At 40.6% G+C, this 20,478-nt stretch overlaps 2 protein-coding genes across 12 annotated transcripts; both read right to left on the bottom strand.

The window, feature by feature from the left end:
• Window positions 1-7,746: 7,746 nt before the first annotated feature.
• On the bottom strand, window positions 7,747-16,522 carry katnal1 (katanin p60 subunit A-like 1). Of its 10 annotated transcripts, none has more exons than XM_076874765.1 (13): window positions 16,308-16,522; window positions 15,442-15,558; window positions 15,087-15,260; window positions 14,274-14,434; window positions 13,333-13,486; window positions 13,086-13,210; window positions 12,880-12,985; window positions 10,401-10,559; window positions 10,043-10,169; window positions 9,687-9,821; window positions 9,376-9,502; window positions 8,168-8,197; window positions 7,747-8,030 (listed from the first exon to the last, which is right to left on the bottom strand). In XM_076874765.1, exons 3-13 carry the CDS (start codon window positions 15,246-15,248, stop codon window positions 7,832-7,834), a joined length of 1,485 nt encoding a protein of 494 aa, XP_076730880.1. In that variant the 5' UTR covers window positions 15,249-15,260; window positions 15,442-15,558; window positions 16,308-16,522; the 3' UTR covers window positions 7,747-7,831. The 10 variants fall into 10 exon arrangements, with proteins under 10 accessions (XP_076730880.1, XP_076730883.1, XP_076730881.1 ...); XM_076874768.1 differs by having other exon boundaries at window positions 15,517-15,558; XM_076874766.1 differs by lacking the exon at window positions 16,308-16,522 and adding an exon at window positions 15,637-16,290.
• A 395-nt stretch (window positions 16,523-16,917) lies between these two features.
• Window positions 16,918-19,596, bottom strand: zgc:101559 (Ras-related protein Rab-33B-like). Of its 2 annotated transcripts, none has more exons than XM_004568019.2 (2): window positions 19,296-19,596; window positions 16,918-18,161 (listed from the first exon to the last, which is right to left on the bottom strand). In XM_004568019.2, exons 1-2 carry the CDS (start codon window positions 19,551-19,553, stop codon window positions 17,715-17,717), a joined length of 705 nt encoding a protein of 234 aa, XP_004568076.1. In that variant the 5' UTR covers window positions 19,554-19,596; the 3' UTR covers window positions 16,918-17,714. The 2 variants fall into 2 exon arrangements, with proteins under 2 accessions (XP_004568076.1, XP_004568077.1); XM_004568020.2 differs by having other exon boundaries at window positions 16,918-18,155.
• Window positions 19,597-20,478: the final 882 nt, after the last annotated feature.

The raw sequence follows: 20,478 nt of genomic DNA, 5'->3' as shown, positions 1-20,478 counted from the left end.
GAAGAGTTATGTTGTCCAAAAACTGATCAATTTCTTTTTTAGATGGGTTTATTTGTGGTGAATACAACGTTTTATAGAAATCCCTGAAAATGTTGTTTATTTGTATCGGATCATATATTGTGTTCCCAGATAAATCTTGAACAGCACATATAGTTGTTTTTTCTTTATTTATTTTTAGCTGGTTTGCTAGAAATTGACCGGATTTATTACCATGTTCATAATTTTGTAGGCGTAGTCTTTGTACTAAGAATTTTGTTTTTTTATCAATTATCTCATTTAATTCTAGTTTTGTTTTGCGTATTTTGTTCAATGTTTCCTGATCTTGGTGGGACGCGTAGGCTTCTTCTAGTGATTTGATGTTTTTTTCTAATTCCTGAATATTTTTGTTTTCTTTTTTCTTTTTATGTGATGAGAAAGAAATTATTTTACCTCTCATCACAGCTTTCCCTGCTTCCCATAGAACAGAAGCTGATGTTTCGGGAGTGTCATTATAGTTCAAATATGAAGTCCACTCTTTTTTAAAATATTTAATAAAGTCTTCATCTTTAAGCAGTGATATATTAAATCTCCAGTTTTTTCTTGGCGTAGTATTATTCTTGTGCATTAGTGTTAAAGATACAGGACCATGATCGCTGACAGCTATAGGGTGAATCTCAGTGTCTGAAATGTCGTTCAGCAGTGAGCTGCTGACCAAAAAATAATCCAGACGAGAGTAGGAGTGATGGACATGTGAGAAAAAAGTATATTCCTTACTGGTGGGGTGAAGGGAGCGCCATGCATCGCAAAGACCAAAGTCGCTCATATACTGTTTGATTATATTTGTGGACTGCCAATTACGCTGAGTTCCCGCTGTATTGAGCCTATCCATGTCTTCATTTAGTCCAAGGTTGAGGTCACCTCCAAGAACAAGTGTGCCATCTAAGTGTTCAGAGAGTGCACTGAAAAAACCGTGAAAGAATGAGGGATCATCAACATTTGGACCATATACACTTGCAATACATAGCTTTTTATCACGTATAGATAGTTTAATGATTAAGAATCTGCCCTCTGGATCTATAACTGTATCGAGTACTGTGAAATTAATATTTTTATGTATTAAAATTGCTGCTCCCCTTTGTCTAGAATTATAACAAGCTGAGAACACATTAGGAAACTCAGGTGTTTTAAGTTCATTCGAACCTCTAAGAGGTCTGTGGGTCTCTTGTAATAGGACAACATCTGCCTGTAGTTTTTTGAGTTGGTTAAATATTTTTAACCTCTTTTCTCTGGAGCCAGCTCCATTTATATTCCATGTAATGAACCTCAGTGTACCCATAGATGTTTGTGTATAACTAGGGATGTATGCTGTGTGCGTTGCTTAGACAGGTGGAGAGAATACGTCACTTGTTCATAAATAAAGAGAAGGAGAGAGAGAAAAAATGTGTGGCGAGATGCTCCCTGAGTCTGACTTTGTGTATGCATAGTTACTAATATGAGTAGGCTTGGCTTAAGTGTGTGTGTATCTTATATGACTGTGTGCGCTGTCTGACTGATGTAAATGTGCTGCCGTTGAGCGCATGGTGCGTATGTGTCGAAATAAAGGATGTTTGTGGATGAGTGTCGAAGCAGGTGATCGAGGCAGTGAAAGGAATAAAGAAAGAAACCAAGGACAGGGGTGAGCAGCATAAAACCAAGAGGGGGAAAAGAGAGGAGGAAAAAAAAAAAAACGAGAAGAAAATTCTGCTATGAAATCACACTTTAAGATGCGATTTGATACTGGTAAGTTAAACAGATGTTAATGCAAGTTAGTGTGAGTGGATAGGGAAATGGTGTAGCTGATTCTTATCTGGTGTGAGGTTAATACAGCCACGGAGTGATGTTGGGGTCGCGGTGGAGCTGTCCGTCCACGTACAGCCGGTCCACAGCGATGACAGCGCGGGAGCCCTTCTGGATGAAGCCGCGTCGGATTGGGAAGAGGACCCTGCGTCGTTCCAAGATCTCTTTGGGGAACTGGTCGTTCACGCTGAAGTCCGTTCCTTTTAATTCCCTGCCGCGGCTTTTCACATGTTGCTTTTGTTTGAAGTGGCCGAATTTGGCCACGATAGGACGTGGTCTCCCGGCCGTAGCCCGAATGGGGCCGAGGCGATGTACCCGATCGAAGACGATGTTCTTCACAGTGTCCTCCGGCAGCTTCAGGTGGGTTTTGATGAAGCTTTTTACCGTGGTCTCCGCGTCCTCTCCAGCGGCTTCTGGAATACCAGAAAATACCAGATTATCACGCATGCTACGAGCTTGTAGATCGATAACTGTTTCTTTTATTTTTTTATTTTCTCTATTGAGCTGGGTAACATTATCTGTGAGACATTTCACCGACTCCCTTAGCGTGGCATTTTCAGCAGCAAGCGTTTCCACCTGCTGCTGGCTGTACTCCAGGGATTCTCGCAAGCATTTAAATTCTCGATGAAGAATCTCCACCAAGGACAGCCTTGCGTCGAAACTGGACAATCGCTTGTCGATTGACTCCAATATGTCGGCAATATCTTTGCCGGCTGGCGATGTTGAGCCGGGGGAATCTGCCGGGCGTTGTCTTTTCGACGACGGCGTCTCAGCTTTGGCCGGAGAAGCTGCACACGGGGTCTTCTTCATCACGAGATCCTGAAAGCACTGATCGATGTAATCTTGGAGAGTCTCTAAACTCTCCTCGTTGTTCTCCAGGGTGTTGGAGATTATTTAGACAAATAGTGTTAGTTATAAGACAATTGATAAGTGTATTTGGTAATGCTGAAGCTTAAATGAATTTGTTCAAATCTAAACTACCATTTGCTTTAATTTTCCGCCAAAATCTCCGGCGTCTGACGTCAGTTACAACATGAGTCGCTTACCTTGTCCGTCACTTACTCACCTGCCCGAACCCTTAGATTTTTAGTTTTTCCAAATCGTCTGTGGGGCTTTAACAGCAGTACAAGCCCCCACTGCAAAACAAATACTAAATGGTATGTTATCTGAGGTGAAGAACCTCAGTGGGTCACTCAAAGCTACAAGGCTATTAGAAAGGGATTCCAAGTTCACAAGACCACTGCGTATTCCTTCATAAAGAAGTTCAAGAGCACTCCAACTATGTCAAGGTTGTAATCCCAAAGTGTCCTCAGCCTTGGTCCAAAAAGGTTGTTCAAGTCAGCAGTAATCTAAGAATGACCTTCAAGGCCATCTTGGAGAACTTGTCAGCCTGAACCAGAAAGAAGCTGCAGTGTACCTGTTTAGCTTTTGGAAAGCAGCGCTTAGAGAAGAGTGAAGCTTTCTAGTCATCCAGTTTGTGATCTGGCAAAACAAAACTCGAGCTGTTTGGCCACATGGTAGCAGTCTTTATATAGAGGAGGACAGGAGTGCATGCAATTCAATTTTAAGATAAGATAAGATAACCTTTATTAGTCCCACACGTGGGAAATTTGTTTTGTTTTGCTTCCTTTAGTACAGGCACAGGATCACAAAAAGTGTGAGCTAGATTCTTGATCCTTGATGAGAACATAAAACAATCGGCCTCTTGTTTGGGTTTACGTGTAACTGTATCCCAGACACAAGGCCAAAGCTATCCAGAAATAGTTCACCAATAATCATATGAAGGTTCTTGAGTGGCCTATGCTGAAAAAGGAATGGCCTAAGATACTGAAAGACACATGCAAGAATGTGGTTGTGAACTACAAGAAAACACATCACTAAAACAATATTTTATTGATTATTAAAATGGCCATGGTTGATTATGAAAGCTAACATTTTGAGCACTCTGGCAGAAAAACTTAGTAAAAATTAGAGTTTTCAGCCACTGGTGTTGGAGATCTTGTCAAAATTAATTGAATTATGAACACAAAAAAGTACCATGAGGTTTTGATCACACATCCAATACCATCCGGGGAAAGGATCTAATTCGCAATAGCTTCATTTTTCAGCAACACACTGCCAATGAAAAGCATCCCTTGGATAGAAAAACACACAGTGGAACACTATCAGCCATGGATTGGTCTCCCCAGACCCTGGATTTCAACATTGTTGAAGCAGTGTGGGATCATCTCGACAGAAGACAGAAAAAAAGGCAGGCAACATCCAAAGAAGAGCTTCAAAAAGCCTGGAGAACTATTCCTATAGACTCCTACAGGAGCTTGCTTCAATGAGTTCAGCAGTGTCATAGAAATAAAGGTGGTCACACCAAATATTGTAAAAACTCTGTTCTTACCTTATGTTCTTTACTACCATGTATGTCTGCACGTTTCAAAACATCACTTTACCAACTGACAATTTTTCTGGCAAAATATAATGACACGAGGCATGTCTCAAGATTCTTGCACAGTACTATATATATAGTGTGGAAATATTGGAAAAAAAACTACTTTTGTGTAATCATATATTAAACAGATACCTTCAGTGAGCTCTCCAGCTGTATGGGTACAGTCCTTTCAGATAAATATAGATGCACACAATTAACTGGCAAGCAAGTGAATGTTACTAAAAATTTCCATATACAAGAGTTTGAAAACCTTTATAGAGTTATGTATTGTTGTAAAGAAGGATATGTCATATCATGCAAAAATAAATAGCAATGTTGGCACAATGCAGATAAAATCTGGGATTTAGACTCTAATACAACATATACGGTCAACCCACCTTCAGAGTGGGGACCGAAGACTACTGTCGAGATTTTAGTATCTGATTAGTAGGGCTGTGCGATATGACCAAAATCTCATATCCCGATATAAATCACAAAAATGCAACATTTTCTGTAAATTCTGTGAATGTCGGACAGCTCGACTTGCGGGAAGTGTTTCCATCTGCGCGTCATGTAGCTGGAGTCCAGTGTTTTAACTGATGCATGAAACTATACATTTTTAAACACAAGTTGTACCAGCCGCCGTTTTCTTTGTATTTATTACACGGCGTGCTGCGGGGAAAAGCTGTTGTTTGAGTCTAAGGTTTATTTTTTAGCACCTGGCGGCTCTTTTTTACTTCTCATCCGTAAATAATCTGCTCTTTCACGTGATTCAGTTTATTTTGAAAAGTCTCAACAGGATCTTGAGCTTTATTGTGAAAGGTTTATGTGGAAAATAAACAAGCGGACACGCGATGGTGTTACCGTCGTTGTTGCTAACCACAACGCATAAAAACAGGCGGTTGTCCGTCTGTAGTGTGGTTATATTAAATATAAGAGAAAGAGAGAACTTTAAGAAATTAATATAGCCACTACAGTGACCATCAAATGAAAAAATATTGCCGTAAACAGTTTATTTTGCGACACCACGAAACAAACGATAGTGTAAAATGAAAGATATCGTTATATGAACAGCCCTACTGATGAGGTTTTGTTTAGTTTTTTTGTATAGAATGACACTGCTTCTTCATTTCTGTGTGAAACTGTTTCATAATTAGTTTGTGCTTGTGGCAAAAAACATGTTTTGTGAGGTCACTCAAAAGTCTAGTCAAGGCCATCCTTGCACTTTTGTGAAGGTTTTTATCTCGAGGTTGTCAGAGTGTTGTTGTCAGAGTGCAGAGGCACAGTAATCTCCTTTTTCTTTCCGTTTGACCAGTCTTTTCTAATTAGCTTCCAGTACATTTCAGCAGTTGGAAAATTCGAGCATACAGACGCCGTTTGACAATAAATCCACCTGCAATAAAATCTGTTTAACATTTATCGGAGAACAAACAGTCAGGGCTAGGACTGCGCTTTGAACCAATTTGTGTGATGTCTGAATAAAAGACATTTCAGACATCAAATGCACATCTGTTGGCCTAGAAAAACCTATTAGCGCCTGAGCACTACACAGGAAAAACAGAAGAACAAAAGCCAGCATCTTAGAAAATCTTACAGCTCATACAAATCGTACGGTGGTCATAGTGTATTAAGTGTAGTAAACAGGCTGATGTACCATCTCTAACCCAATACACAGACTAATCTACACTTTGCTGCATTAACATCACACCTGCTGTCATGCCTTTTTAACCTGCACAGGAGCTTTACAGAGTTTTCCGAAGACACCTCAACTTTTGGCTCAAATGCCAACAGATCCATCTCTGTTCAGCCAATAGTGTGATGCAGCTTTTTCTGGAGAAAGAAAACGTAAGAGGACTTTCTTTCTTTTTTTTTTTTCTGTGACTAGCAGCAGCATTTCCAAGAATAGCCGGTATAGAATTACATATAAAAACAAAAAGGAAAATATAAACATACCATCTGCACTCAAAAAATAAAATTCTGTTTTTTTCCTCATGTAATTTTGTTATACAAGTACAGTATAAAACATGACATTAACTTGAAATTGATCAAATGGAATTTACTTGCTTGGTATCCATTTGGTTCATACAAAGCATATTTTCCTTAATGATTAAATATTTGAATTAATAAACTTAAAAAAAAAAAACCAAACATTTCAAATGTCAAATAATTGCTTCATGTTTGCCTTTTTTGAGTGTCCCTTCTATTCTACAAGACATAACCTGTCTAAGTTTAAGTGTTCACATTAAAAACAGAAGTCAAGGATTTTTGGTGAGGTAAGTATTTTCTTTAATTTAACTAAAAACAAACAAATAAACAAACAGAAAAAATAATTCACGGTTCCAGTGCTCATGTCCTCTTTTCAAAAAGTATGACTACATATGCTTTTCTCATTGAAACATAACATTAATTAAAAACAGATATTAAAACCAACAACACAACATAAAACTTAACAGAACAGACAATCACTCAGTCAAAAGACACAAAGATATTGCGCCGTGTGCCAGTGCAACACTTTATTCTAAACCTACCACAATATTGAGGTTCAGTTCAAGTTTGTTCAGTCAGCAATAAATACATGAGCTCCTCAAGAAGTTTTTTATGACACGGGGGCCTCGTGCAAGAACAGATTTGTCCCTAAGTGACAGATTTAAGAGAACTTCTCACATTCTGAAATGAAATTCATGAGAGGTCCACTCGTGCACTTTATATAGAGATTTTTTGTTAATTTGAAAGACATTTTCTTTAATGTTGCCTGCTGTGCTGCAGTAATTTCACCAATATTTCTGTAAGACGGTGACCTATTTGCAAGTCACTGTCCGGGTGCAACGTGTGTCTGATAGGATATCTAACTCGTTTAGCTGTTTTCACACCTTGAATTATTCCAGACATTACTTCACAGAGGCGCATGTGATCGGAGACAGTTTTAACCTGCCCGCTCAAGCCTGTGTGAAATCAGCCCGCACTAATGTGAGAATAGCGCAGCTAAATGTTCGTCTGGTGTATTCACACATTTTGTGTCTTGCCTCCTGCCTTATTCAGATGGCCCCCTCACCTACAGCAAATCTAACTGGTAACCGTTTCCTGCTGTGTGCCACATGTAGGAAAGAACAACTATGGATAATTTTCAGATCTAATTCCCTCGACTTTTTCCAGGGAGTCTTGTGTGAAAACAGCTGTACACGGTTTCAAACGGTGTTCTTAGATGCTGGACTTGAAAGCTCTGCAGTGTAAAACTGTTCTTGCATGAGGTCTCATGTATAAAACCTTATGCACATTCCCTGTGTGTATTAAGCTGGTAGTTTACATAAAAGTTCCCAGTGTGAGAGGTTTACCCAGCCTTCATCGGGTCACCTGAGTGGGCTGGATGACTGACATCTCTACAAACACAGTTCTGGACAGCAAGTGAAATTGCAGGGGTGAAGCCACCTTTTTCATGTTCCCTAAAAGGCACCAGTCTTTCTGATCCCTGATGTGCTGACTTGTTGAAATACAAGCGCTCACTCCACTGCTGCTTTTCAAGGCCTTTAATATTTTCAAAGCTATCAGTCCTCCTCTCACGGTTTTCGCCCCTCTGGCTCTAATCACCACCGATCTCTATACTGACCCGAACTCAGCCATCCAGGCTTCGTATTTTTCCAGGTCTGCAGCAGAAACAGACTTTGAGATCTTCTTGAGTGTCAGTGTGAAGTCCTCCATGGTCACGGGCATCTGCAGCTCTTCTTTGGACAGAGCTCGGATCTCCTCGGGGCTCAGGCCTTGGATTCGACGACGCATCGCCATCATGGAGGCGTCCCTGACGTATGTGTAAAGAAACAAGCAGGGAGTGGACAGAGGCAGACAGAAGACAGTTAGTCTTGGCACGCCAAACATAATTGCACTGTTTTAAATTACACATTTGCTGTGTTTTAGCCCTGTCAGAAAGGATTGTACCTGAGCTGTGATGAAATCCTGCAGGCTACGCTGTATGTTGGACAATGAGCATGCATCCAAGGTCAATGAAACAATGTGAGGGAGAGATGAGCAGAGACAGCTTTGGATGCATGAAATGCCTGCCATTCCTGGCAGTGCTACAGCAGAAAGGATCCCCACATCAAGGACAGGACAGTGAGGATAAAAGTCTTACACTAAAAAAAAAAACTGCTACACTGCACTACAATCAAAACAGTGCTGCGTGTTTGAAGAGACAGAGCTGATAAAAACACAACAGGGACGACGTGACCTCATGATCTGACAGTCAAATTATCATTATCGTGTGTGCAGTTACTCTTTGCATAATTTGCTTATTTAGCAAGTAATAACAGAGTTATACATTTAGGTAGAGATGAAGCAAATTACTAGCAGCCTGTGTTCCTGAGTTGATTGGTATTTATATGGAAAGGTACTAAAAGAAGGCATTGCAGTTATGAATTAGATAAAATTATTTTTTCTCAGGGCCAGATTAAAGTACCACAGTGATTCAAAAATTGGAGGTTTACTAAAAAGACAACGATTTGTAACTTAAATTTAGTCTACATGCAGGTGCAGGCCACAAAACATGACAAAGCAATAGGTGGTGATATAACCCTAACTGTCCACTGACCAAGAAGAAGAGACATAAAGGCCCACACCTTTCAAATTGCAAGGTAAAATCCCTACCCCGGAAGGAGTTTTTCCAAAAGCTCTGTAAGGTTGAGGCTGCTGAGCACGAAAACTGCTTTGTGGCAGTACTTGTGAAAAACAGAGAGGAAAAAGCCTGAGCTTCCAGTGTGCTAGCAGGACGATCACTGAGGAAGCAGCACTACTCTTGCTTCAGGCTTTTAAAAAAGATAAATTGCACAGCAGCATTCGTAAGCCACTCTGGATAAAGTGAATTAGGAGAATATAAAATCAGTCAAAGTCTAGTTTTACACAGCACTCGCAAATTGGGAACTCTGCTAAAGACCCAGAGCCAATCAGAAGTTTTTAGCTCCACAGCAACAGTTTGCCATCTCACCACTTATTACATGCTACCCCAACAGTAACGTGCAGTGATAACAATCTTTTAATAGTTTAGGTACGAGCATATTGAAACAAAGAACACAAAGCAGCATTTGCTTTACTGTGTTCTGTATATAAAACATGAAACATAAACTGATAATCAGTTTCTAAACCATGCACACCTGCAGACGTTGGTGATGTCTGCTCCAGAGTAGCCCTCGATCTTCTCAGCAATGAGGTCCAGATTTACGTCTGTAGCCAAATCCACCTCTCTCAGGTTGATCCTTAGAAGCTCGACACGACCAACAGCTACATCCAAATACACACAAAAATTGTTTTAATTTAAGGGCAATGCATCTGAAAACCAGTTAAGGAGAAATGGGAATGAAAAGCATTAGAGAGGCACATAAAACAATGATTAGAAGTCCACGGTGTTACAAAGTCATCAGTCATCTTAGTTTCTGTGCTGTCAGTCTGTGCCTGGTGAGGTCACCTGAGGGCAGAGGGATGTAGATCCGCTTTTCCAGCCGTCGTCGCAAAGCTTCATCAATGTCCCAAGGGAAGTTTGTGGCAGCCAGGACCATCACCATCTTAGAGGGGTCGTCACCCTCCAGGGCTCCCCCAACACCTGCTCGCAAAAAAACAACAAAACAAAATTTTCAGCTTGTTTACGCAACACATTCAGTTTCAAAGTATCTCAAAAAGTCATTTAGCTGTAATGAGGCGCCAAAGGGACAAATGCATTATGACACCTGTCCCGTTTGCTTCTAATTCAAATTTTTGCAATATCCTTGATTAACTGTAACAGCAAGCCGCGCACAGCTTCACCCATTTCTCTAATCCACTAACCATCCATCTGAATAAGAAGTTCAGATTTGACCCTGCGGCTGGCTTCGTGTTCATCAGATGTTCCTCTCCTGCCACAGATGGAGTCGATCTCGTCTATAAAGATGGTCGTTGGCGCATAAAATCGGGCCTGAGAAGGAAGAAGTTTCGCATTGTGAGTTTCCTTTCCGCTGCAGTGCACACACATGTAAATAGGAAGCGGCCGCATTCTTCTGTGCTGCTTTTATCCAAAGTGCTTCGTAATTTCACTTTGATTCACCCATTCAAAAAACATACACGCACACTCACAGGGAAGGAGATAAAATGCAAGGGTTCAGCATTTTGCCCATAGGCCCAAATGCTTATTTCCACACACGCTCACCATTTCAAACAGCAGACGGACAAGTTTTTCCGACTCGCCCCTGTATTTGGAGGTCAACGTGGAGGAGGACACGTTGAAGAAAGTGGTCCCACATTCTGTGGCCACGGCTTTGGCTAACATGGTTTTCCCCGTACCTGGAGGGCCGACCATTAATACACCCTAAAAAGCAAAATGTCACACAATCTTAAAACATTAGACAAGTAAACAAATGAACACGCACACACAGAGAAAGGATCAGGCTGCAAACACAGAAGATCAGTATTCAGTTCACTACGACCATTAACAGTTGTTATATCAGTATGCGGCTCCCACATTCCTTTTAAGAACTTCCTGGGAAATAGACTTAATGGCTGCCTTGTCAAGACTCACATGAGAAGATCGATACCAAGTTAAACATTACGATAGTTGAGCACACAGGAGATTTGGGGGGGAGGGGGCTAGCTCAGTCCAGATGTTAAAAAAAAGAAAAGAAAAAAATCCATTTACCAGCACCTCTAAAGCTCGCTCCTGTGAGAATAGGATATTAGTCTGAATGTGAATGGATTGCCTTCCCGTAGACTGTAATCCCTGTTTGAGACTGGATAATTGCATGTTATTTAAAAGCCTGTGATATTAAACAAAAGTGTCAAACCCTGATTTAAATCTCCTCTATAACCATTTTTTAATATCGCTGCCACTCCGCCGTCTAACACTTCTATATCTGCTTGGCGCCTTTTGCTACGGAGATTACAGAAACCACAAAAGGAAGCACGGCTGACATAATCCATTTCATTTTAAAGAAATTTTATTTTTATGCCTCAGTCAATTTAGGCTAGTGTGTCTTATGCTGACTGCAGGACTGAGTCGAGCGACTCGGAATATAAAACAGTACTGCGGTGGGTATTGATCAGAATCTCAGCAGGAGCAGATGGGAGCGTATGTGCACCTGCATTAGGAGTAGAAACACTCAGACGTGCTGCAGAGCACAGAACAAAACGGAACTGCGTAGACCTAAATGTGCGTGCTAACAAAACACATACCTCCACTCACCTGTGTGCTGAGAAAACAACCATTGACCTGTTTTCCTCTGCAACTGACTTATCGCTCTTTAATTTTACTTCACCTTCAGTGATTAAAAAAAGAAAAAGAAAGACTATCCATCTATTTAAAGTTAGTGAAGAATTTTAATTATGCATGCCTATATAAGACAAATGAAAAGCATTGTGCTGCTATAACTCCCCCCATAGAGTATTAACCCTCACATGGTTGGGCCTCAGGGGAAGCAGTCTCACATGATGAAAGTTTAAACGAGGCTGATGCAGAAGAAGCCTCCCATCTCTGTGGAGTCTGTGGAGACTTTGACTTTGTAAAAATATTTTAGTTGCCGCATTTTACTTGTGATCAGGCTACGTGATCAGCCAATCTCCGAAGCTTACTGCTCTTTCTGAATTTAGCCAACTGCATTCTGCAGTGTATTGGTAGATGTTACCTGTTTAGAGATAATATGAATGACATTACATATGCAAGTTGTTCCATTTTATCAAATGACATTTGCAGACTGGTTCTTATTCTTAAAATGTGTCTTCATCTTCCTCATCAGTCATTTATTTGAGGCAGAAGTTTTCACAAATGAAAACTATTTGATTATTTAATGGTTTTTTTGTGATGTTTCTCAAGCTCTCTGTGTTAGCGTGCTCTCCCTCTCCACTCGCTGAACCTCGACTTTATGGAAATTTGCATGCATGAACACAAGACAGAAATATAAAGGAAGGCGTCACTTTCTGATTCTGAACAGGCATGACTTGTTTAACATTTACTGTTAATGTTACTGTTAGGCGAGCCAAAATATTATTATTTATTGTCTTTATTTAAAATAAGCACATGCTGACTGTGAACGCCTTCAACGTGATTTTATGCTGTATTTACTTGGAACTGTTAAGTTGTTGGTGGAATCTTTTATCCCACGGCAGAGTTGTTAACGTTAGAAGAGAAATGATAAGTTTGACATTTTAATTAGTCAAGTGAGAGAGAGAAATGTGCTGCATGAGGCCAAATCTCACAGGATCAGATACAATGAGACGATATTTTTTTAGGAAATTATACAGGAACGTTTGGAAACACGTGGACAGAAAGGAGCAAGATAAAACAAAAGTCTGCAGAACCGAACTGAGGCTGACTTGAGTTGACAGTGATAGTGTCAACAGAAATGGCGCACTTGAATAAAGTACTAGATTTAGTGTGAAGCTAACTAGTCTTGATGTAGAAGTTGGTGTTGACCTTAACGCTCAAACTTTGATGTAGCTGGTGCAACATGCTGCAAGATACTCAAAATGGTAGGTGTGCTACTGAACAAAGTGAGTATCTCACAGCTGAAAAACATCTTTATATACTTCTGCAATTACTCGCTCATTTTTTTAAAACCCCCAGTAAGGAACTAGATAAAGTTTGCATGTAGAGAATATGTGAAAAATCACAGGTGTGTGTGTGTATGTGTGTGTACCTTCCAAGGGCGGCGAATGCCCTTAAAGAAATCAGGCATCCACATCGGCAACACCACTGCTTCTCTCAAGAGCTTCTTAGCATCTTCCAAATCAGCAATGTCATTCCTGCAGTTTACCAAAGTAATTAGCCAGCAGCACTGTTGAAATGTGTCCTCGTTGCAGAACCTGAGAAGTATTATATAAGTATCAGAGGATACTTCCATACCAGTGCACGTTAGGGTTACGGGACACAATATCTCTCTCCAGCGAATCCACTAGGTCACTGTCATATCCTGTGCCATCAAACTTCTTATGCCCTTCATCCCCCGGCACATCTCCCCCTTTCTTTCCCTGATGGAGACAAAAAGGTGGAAAAGAAACAGAACAAAAACCTGATGTGTTTGGAGCACAGACTTACTCATTTCCTATTTATCAATATGTTCACTAAACCATGACACAGCTGGAGTCTGAACCTTATCATCTTTGCATTTTGTGAATCCCGGCCGGTCTGCTTTAGCATTGGCCTGAGCACGGCCTCCCGGCCCTGCCCCTCGATGCTGCAGGCCAGGGGACTCTTTCCTCTGCTGCTTCACTCCACTGTTGGGCCGCTTTATTGGAACAGGATTCCTACAGAGACACACGCGCAGGAATATACTAATGGATAATAGTGTGATAATAATAGGACACACCTACATAGAGAGCCATCAACCACAGGTTCCCATCGGTTTACCAAAAGTTCCTTTAGAGCATTAGTTATAAACGAGCTCTGCTACTTTTCTGCAGAGGCACATTGTGCTTGTAGAGATGAAAGTGATTATGCAAAATATGTCTCTTTGTACTTTAAAGAGCGCTTCCTTATGGAGATGTTGTGTTCCACAGAGTTTCTGGGTAGCATCAGTAACAATCATCTCTGTCAAAACTGATGTACAGTAAGTTAAATACAGATATAGTTTGTCACTAAGAAAGCATTTGTAATCTGCAGTTAAAGGGGAAAAGTCCATATTTTGTGTTTTTGTTGTTTTAAACTCAACATGAAAAGAACAAAAGAGAGAACTGACAAAAAGATAGCAGTCTGCAAGAATCTTTCTAAGCTTTCCTGGTATTATATGTATTATATATATATTATATATATTAATGGACTCAGAATAATAAAATTTTTCCTCCAGAATTTAGGAAGTGAGGCTAAGACACTGCACTGAGCATTTAGTTTAATAATGGGTGAGATTGGAGAATAGTTTAAAACAAAATTATAACCCAAACCTTTTTAGATCACAGTGTGACATGCTTACTATAACGCTAAATATGTTTGCTGGCTCACATTTTCAAAACTTCACTTATTTATTTTAACTGACCGCAGGAAAAGAAGAAAAAAAATCCATGAAGCTAAAAACGTAGCTCCAACACATCCACACACCTGTGCTCTGCAGGGATGGGAGGGGGCCACACAGCTGGATCTTCTAGTCTCTCCTCTGGCTGCAGGGCTTGGATGTCAGTCGGCTTCTCTAACTTAAAGCTCTCCAGCGTTGCCATGATACTTTTCACTTGCTCGTACTCCTCAGTCAGTTCCTTACTAAGCTGGAAACAAAGGGAAGAGGTGCACTGCATCACTGACCATCCAGCTGAAAATACAGCAGCTGAACTAACAAAAACATACAAAAAAAAACCCAAAAACGAAACAATGCACAATGTTAGGCCAAAAAAAAAAAACAAAACAAAAAAAAACTCCTTCATGAAGCAGGGCGTAAAACACAATATACACACACGCTATATATATATATATATATATATATATATATATATATATATATATATATATATATATATATATATATATATATATATATATATATATATACATACATACATACATACATACACACACACGTGTGTGTAACAATTTGGGTAGTTAGTTTTAAATTCAGGATTCTTTGACTGCCGTGCTTCTCTCTTACAATGTCTCTGCATTTACACCAGCAACATTACAGAATGCTTTTACATGTGTTTTGTCCACCAGAGACGACCAAGCTAATAGATCGGAACAAACATGAGAAATTACACAAATGAAAACTTTCTTAAAATAATGCACCTTAAACAACAAAAAAAAAAAAACAAAAAAAAAAAAAAAACAGCCTTTGACATCAAAGGAAAGCTTTTCATCCAGGATTAAGTCCTACGTACAGTTGAACTGAAGTCTCAGGTTCAGTAACTAATATACCGGGGGACTCACCTGTTGCCATCTGACTATAAGTGCAGGGTCTCTGAGGGACTGACAGTGCTTGTGGATCTGTTGAATGACGCCCTGGTAGTACACAATGGAGGAGTCATAGTTCCCAAGCAAGGCGTACTCACGGCCCTTCTTGGCGTTGTCACATATTTCTGCAAGATTCATGCTTTATAACAGCTACATGGAAAAAAGAAACAAGCAATTGCATGACCTGATTAGTGAAACAGTAAGAGTTCAAAGGTTAATGCTAGTTCAGTGTTTCAATCTAAATGTCACGATCTGGTACAGGGATTCAAGCGCAGAGCGGTAAGGTATCTCCAAGGTGTGGTTTATTTACAGTGCAGTGCAATATATGTACAGTGAAGGGATCCAAAACTCCGGGGGGGAAAATCACAGGGTAACTCGCTCACGTCTTCTTCTCTCACACTCACACACTTTCCCGCAGCAGGGAGGTCGCAGGTCCGGGGGGGGGAATCTGAAGCAGACGAGAAGGCAGGTCACCAACTAATCACAAGTCACGGATAGGAAGCACAAGAGCTGTGAGAAAACTAACGTTAGGGGTACAATCATCCAGCGACGAGAGGATCTGTGTTCCAGCCTCAAATAGTGCTCCCGGTGATGATGGGTGAGTGTTGTCAGGTGTGTGTGTGGGCCAAGGGCGGGAGCCCACAGTGAGCTCCGCCCAGGCAGAGAGGGAGAAAACAGCAACAGCAATTGTAGCCTTGTGGGGCCGACCGGGCAGGCACGGAGACCATGACACTAAAGCCTCCACATTTTCTTCCTTTTATTATTATTATTATTATTATTATTATTATTAAGTGTCCTCATTATAACCGAATCTCATAACAAGATGGGGCAGCTCCTTGAATGTCGGCTGCCCATCAGATAACTCAGAAACGGCTACACCCGGTAAAGCACGTTAGTTAAGCTAGCTGATGTCGGTTTTGAATGAACACATTTGCCCGGGGCGCTTTACCTGATTACTAAATGAAACCTCTGTTCAAATCAGCTTCTTTTTTAACACACCCTATAATATTACCGGCGTTAGCCCTTTGCTAGCTTGCTACTAGGCCACAGACGAGAAAACAAAACGAATCCTGTGCCAATAACCCAAACGGTACTTAATACTCCCAGCTTGCGTTCAAATTTCCCGTAGACAAAAACACTCACGACGAGCTAAATTAAATTTTAATTGCGTGTTCACAGAAAAAAAAAATCTCATACCTGTATGAAAAGCCCTCGCTTGTATGTTTTTAATCAGATGTCCAGCATTGAGGACAGTGTTACCATGGCCGCGGAGAGACGCCGCGCGAGGAATACAAACAGCTTTTTGCCGTGCTGCTTTCACGGATTTGCTGCAGGCTGGTAAATGTGACACCCTAGACGTCGCCGATGAAAGCAACTCAGCTGCCGACCTGTGATCGTATTAATCTAACCTAGTAAGGCCTAAATGTGTTAGATGTATTCTATGTATAACTACAAAATTAGCTACAAGTGACGGATTTGCCATTTTACATGTTTTCGCTAATTTATCAAGAACTATGTCGTGCACAAGTCTGCCACTGGTCGCCGCTAACGTGTCAAATACTGCAAGATATCGTCTTTAATTTCACTACAAAGCTTGTAGCTGTAGTTTTGGAACTTTTAATCATGTAACACGATCCTTTTCAGGTGATTAAGTGAGACTTTTTTTTCCTTAGCAGAAATTAAAGTGGATCTAGATTGTCTACAGGTCATGAATTAAAATGAAAAATAATTGCTGTGAAGCAATAACTGACAGAGCAGTGACATTACACTTCGAGTGGCAAACAACACCAGAAACATTCAGAAAAGATGACACTGAAACAACCACTTTTATTGATTTGCATCTGTACAGTGTATTATTATTATTGTATACATGCAACAAATGAAACAGTCAGCTGTGGTGTTTTTCCTCAGATCCACTGAGTTTCTTTTTCGGCATGCTTTTCAAGTGAACTATGTGGAGCAGCTATATTTTATCCCTTGTGTTCTTGAGCTTTCTTTCCAGACAGCTCTCCATGTGCATGAGCTGACACAAATACATTCAATAACAGCACCAAGTCTCACACTGCACTTTTAAGAACTAAAATATCACTTCAATTGCAATTGCACAATTGCAGTGTTTGTCACAGTATCAGCATATCTTATTGGTCCCTTTACACACACACAAAAAAAATCAAATTTTCTCTTCATTAAGTTTGTCTTTTAATTGCATTGAGAGCTGCAGATACATTGTAGTGCAGTAATGTTGCTGTACTGACGACGGCTGCATATCATTTATGATCATGCATCCACTAAAGTGCGCTCTGCAATCTTCAGTTTGCAGACTCGGCGATCGAAGTGCAGTTTGGGCTACAAATACTCAGCATACCTCCATATGCATTCATGCATTTTACGGACTTGTTTATTTAATTTAGCTGTGCCTCATACCAGGCAGGGAAAATTGTAAAATCTTGCCAAGCTTCTATCATTTCTAGCTAACTGATTTGAGAGTGCTTTGTAAATTTTAAGCCTCGTGTTGTTGAAATCTGCTTTTCTCAGCACACTCCTGAAGGACTGCCATTATAGTATTAAATAATCCAAGTACATCCATGGAGGATGTAGGTGACCTCAGCATTGACAAGTTGCTGCTTCCCGCTCTCTCTGGTTCCACATTTGCCTCAAATTGCTCTCACTGGGTTGCTTTAGTCTCAGGGGTTTGTGGCTCTTCAGTCTGTAAGCTAAAGTCAGAAAGATAGCATCCACGTTTTCCTTCTCAGATGGGTCCTTGGCTGAAGTCTCAAACAGTGGGAAGTTGTAGCTGTCAGCGAGACACTGTGCGGCTGATGTGGGAACCTCCCGGCGGTCCCTCAGGTCACACTTGTTTCCTACCATGATGCGGGGCACAAGGGGCCCCACGGAGTGCCGGCTACACTCCTGAATCCACTCGGGGATGCTCTCGAAGGAAGAAAGGCTGGTCACGTCGTACACAAAGATGACAGCGTGGACGCTGCGGTAGTAGTGCTCCACCATGCTCTTCCTGAAGCGCTCCTGACCTGCTGTGTCCCAAATCTGTAACTAGCACAGCAGAAAAAAATGATGCCACAGAGTCCTATTTAAAGCATATGGCCAGTGTTATTTTATATTTGTGCTTTTGCCAGCCAGTTCAATAGGAGGCAGCAAAGCGTCATTCCAGCTTCCCTATTTTGTTTATGCTGCTCAGCTCCAACCTTCAACGTTTGTTCTTACTACATATGCTTTATGTGTGTGTGTGTGTAAATATACATCTCTATTTCTGCAGAGTTAAATACTGGTTTTTTCTTAATGATTCAGCATGATGCATCTTGATTTTTTTTTTTCAAAACAAAGTTTTAGCAGCTTCAGGGAAACAATGGAAGGATACTGCACAGCAGAATAAGCTATACATTATCACCACAGACTGGATTTTTGCACTTGCTCAAACAAATGTTGGTTAAGTTAGGATAGTTAGGGCATTTTTGCAGCAGACACTTGGGCATCTTACAGAAGGAGAACCTGAAGTTTAAATTATTAAACCAGAGATGGCTGAATTCCTTTTATCGGCAATCGGGTAATGTGCATCCTGGCTCACTGCCTTTTACTCACTCACTGTCATGGTTTACTGAAACACCGACAGACAGAGCTAACATTAGTGTCATTATTATAGACTGCATGTTCCCACTGTGATGAGTCAAATTGTCTGCTGTGGAAAGTGCTCCAAAATAGACCTTTTTTGACAGCATCTCCAAAAAATGGGTTTAAATTTGCGGGAAAAACTATTAAAAATCTACTTGGGTGACCTGTTATTGTGTTGCATCTGGATCACTTCATCAGACTGGGGCATGATCTGTTTCACTTTGACTGGAAGCTCGTAAAAAGGGGGGAAATCTCCAGGCAAATGAGGATAGAATGAAGATAAACACTTATATGTGGAAGAACAGAAATGACTATGAACTGGCTTTACACCAAGTTTCGTTATTCCCTTTCTTGTGAACAATGACAATGGCCTCATAGGGGTGACAAAGCCTTCATTTTAACAACTGGTCAAAGTAAGCTCCATCACATGCCTACAGGCTGAAAACAGACTCCAGGTCAGGCTCTGTGAGCTGACCTATAAACCTAACATAGCCAAAAAAACAGTGAACGTTCACAGGTATCTGCCGTGTGCCTTTCTTGAAATGTAGGACTTCTCACCTTGATACTCTCTCCGTCCAGCTCCAGCGTCCTCTCTCTGAAATCGACCCCGATAGTTGCCTCAGGGTTTTTCAGGAAAGTGCCCCCGCAGAACCGGTAGGTCAAACACGTCTTCCCCACATTTGAGTCTCCTATTACTATTATCTTGAAAATCCGAGCGTGTGTAGTGTCGTATTCGTGGTGAGAGGAGAGCTCCAGGGAATCGTTTCGACTGAAAATTGTGTCAAATTCCTCCCCAGGTTTGTTTTCTATTGCCATTGCTCATCTTCTCGCGGTCTGGACGGCGCTACAGCTCTGAAATATCGCGAGACTCCAAAGGAGAGTACCTTTGAACCTATGTACTTAAATGTAGCTGTAGGCTACGTGCAGAATACAAGCAATTCATCAAATTCTTGTGTTATTTAGCTGTACACATTATTCTGTAGAGATCCGATAGAGAACTTGCTAGAGGAAAAGAACAATTAAAAAATGTAACGTGGAATATGGTTAGAGATTATTTTCCCCTTTCCTTTCTTTTGAATTATTCGGGGGGGGGGGGTTGTATCCTATTTTGAATTGAATAAGTGGTAAAATAAAAATAAAAAAAATAGACGAATTCAAGTCTGAAAGTCAGTATTTCAGATACTTTCCAATAAAAATCTGATGGTGCTTTACTGCAGTCATAATTACTTTCATGAGTTTTGACTAGACCCCCAACACCGCTGGCTGAAGTACAGCCCCAGTTTAGAGCCTCCACTGTGTTTTGGAGATGCATGTAGATGCTCACTGTCATACCTCTCTCCTGATCTCCTCTGTAAATATTTATGATGACTTGAGTGAGAAATGTCAAATTTGGATCCATCACTTCGCAAGACACAGATTTTCAGTCCAGGTTTTATGTCATTTGGCCATACACAAAAATGACAGCACAGTTGTGTCGATTTTTTTTCTGTTTCCTCTCCTTGAGAATGACCTCATGGCAGCCAATCTCTCCAATCCCGATTTGCCTTCAAGGAACAGCAACAACCCACCCTCCGCTATTTCTTAGAAAAAGCACTTACAAAAAAAAAGAGACTAGAAAGTCTAACTACTTGGAAAAAAGAAATGAGGGGTGGATCAAGACTTCAGCACAGTCAGTACAAAATATTTCAGAAAAGTTTTTTTAAATCTATAAATTTTTATTTTTAAAATCATGTATGCTATT

This window comes from Maylandia zebra, linkage group LG16 (genome assembly GCF_041146795.1).
Source record: "Maylandia zebra isolate NMK-2024a linkage group LG16, Mzebra_GT3a, whole genome shotgun sequence".
Classification (NCBI taxonomy): domain Eukaryota; kingdom Metazoa; phylum Chordata; class Actinopteri; order Cichliformes; family Cichlidae; genus Maylandia; species Maylandia zebra.
Note: the sequence above shows the minus strand (reverse complement) of the source record. Positions and strands in the feature narration are given on the sequence as shown.

Coding starts and splice junctions, on each gene's coding strand:
- katnal1 (XM_076874765.1), bottom strand. CDS start 15,248: ATGAATCTTGCAGAAATATGTGACAACGCCAAGAAGGGCCGTGAGTAC. Junction 14,435..15,086: donor TTATAGTCAGATGGCAACAG/GTGAGTCCCCCG, acceptor CTTTGTTTCCAG/CTTAGTAAGGAACTGACTGA. Junction 13,487..14,273: donor CCCATCCCTGCAGAGCACAG/GTGTGTGGATGT, acceptor GTGTCTCTGTAG/GAATCCTGTTCCAATAAAGC.
- zgc:101559 (XM_004568019.2), bottom strand. CDS start 19,553: ATGGCAATAGAAAACAAACCTGGGGAGGAATTTGACACAATTTTCAGT. Junction 18,162..19,295: donor TGGACGGAGAGAGTATCAAG/GTGAGAAGTCCT, acceptor CTGCTGTGCTAG/TTACAGATTTGGGACACAGC.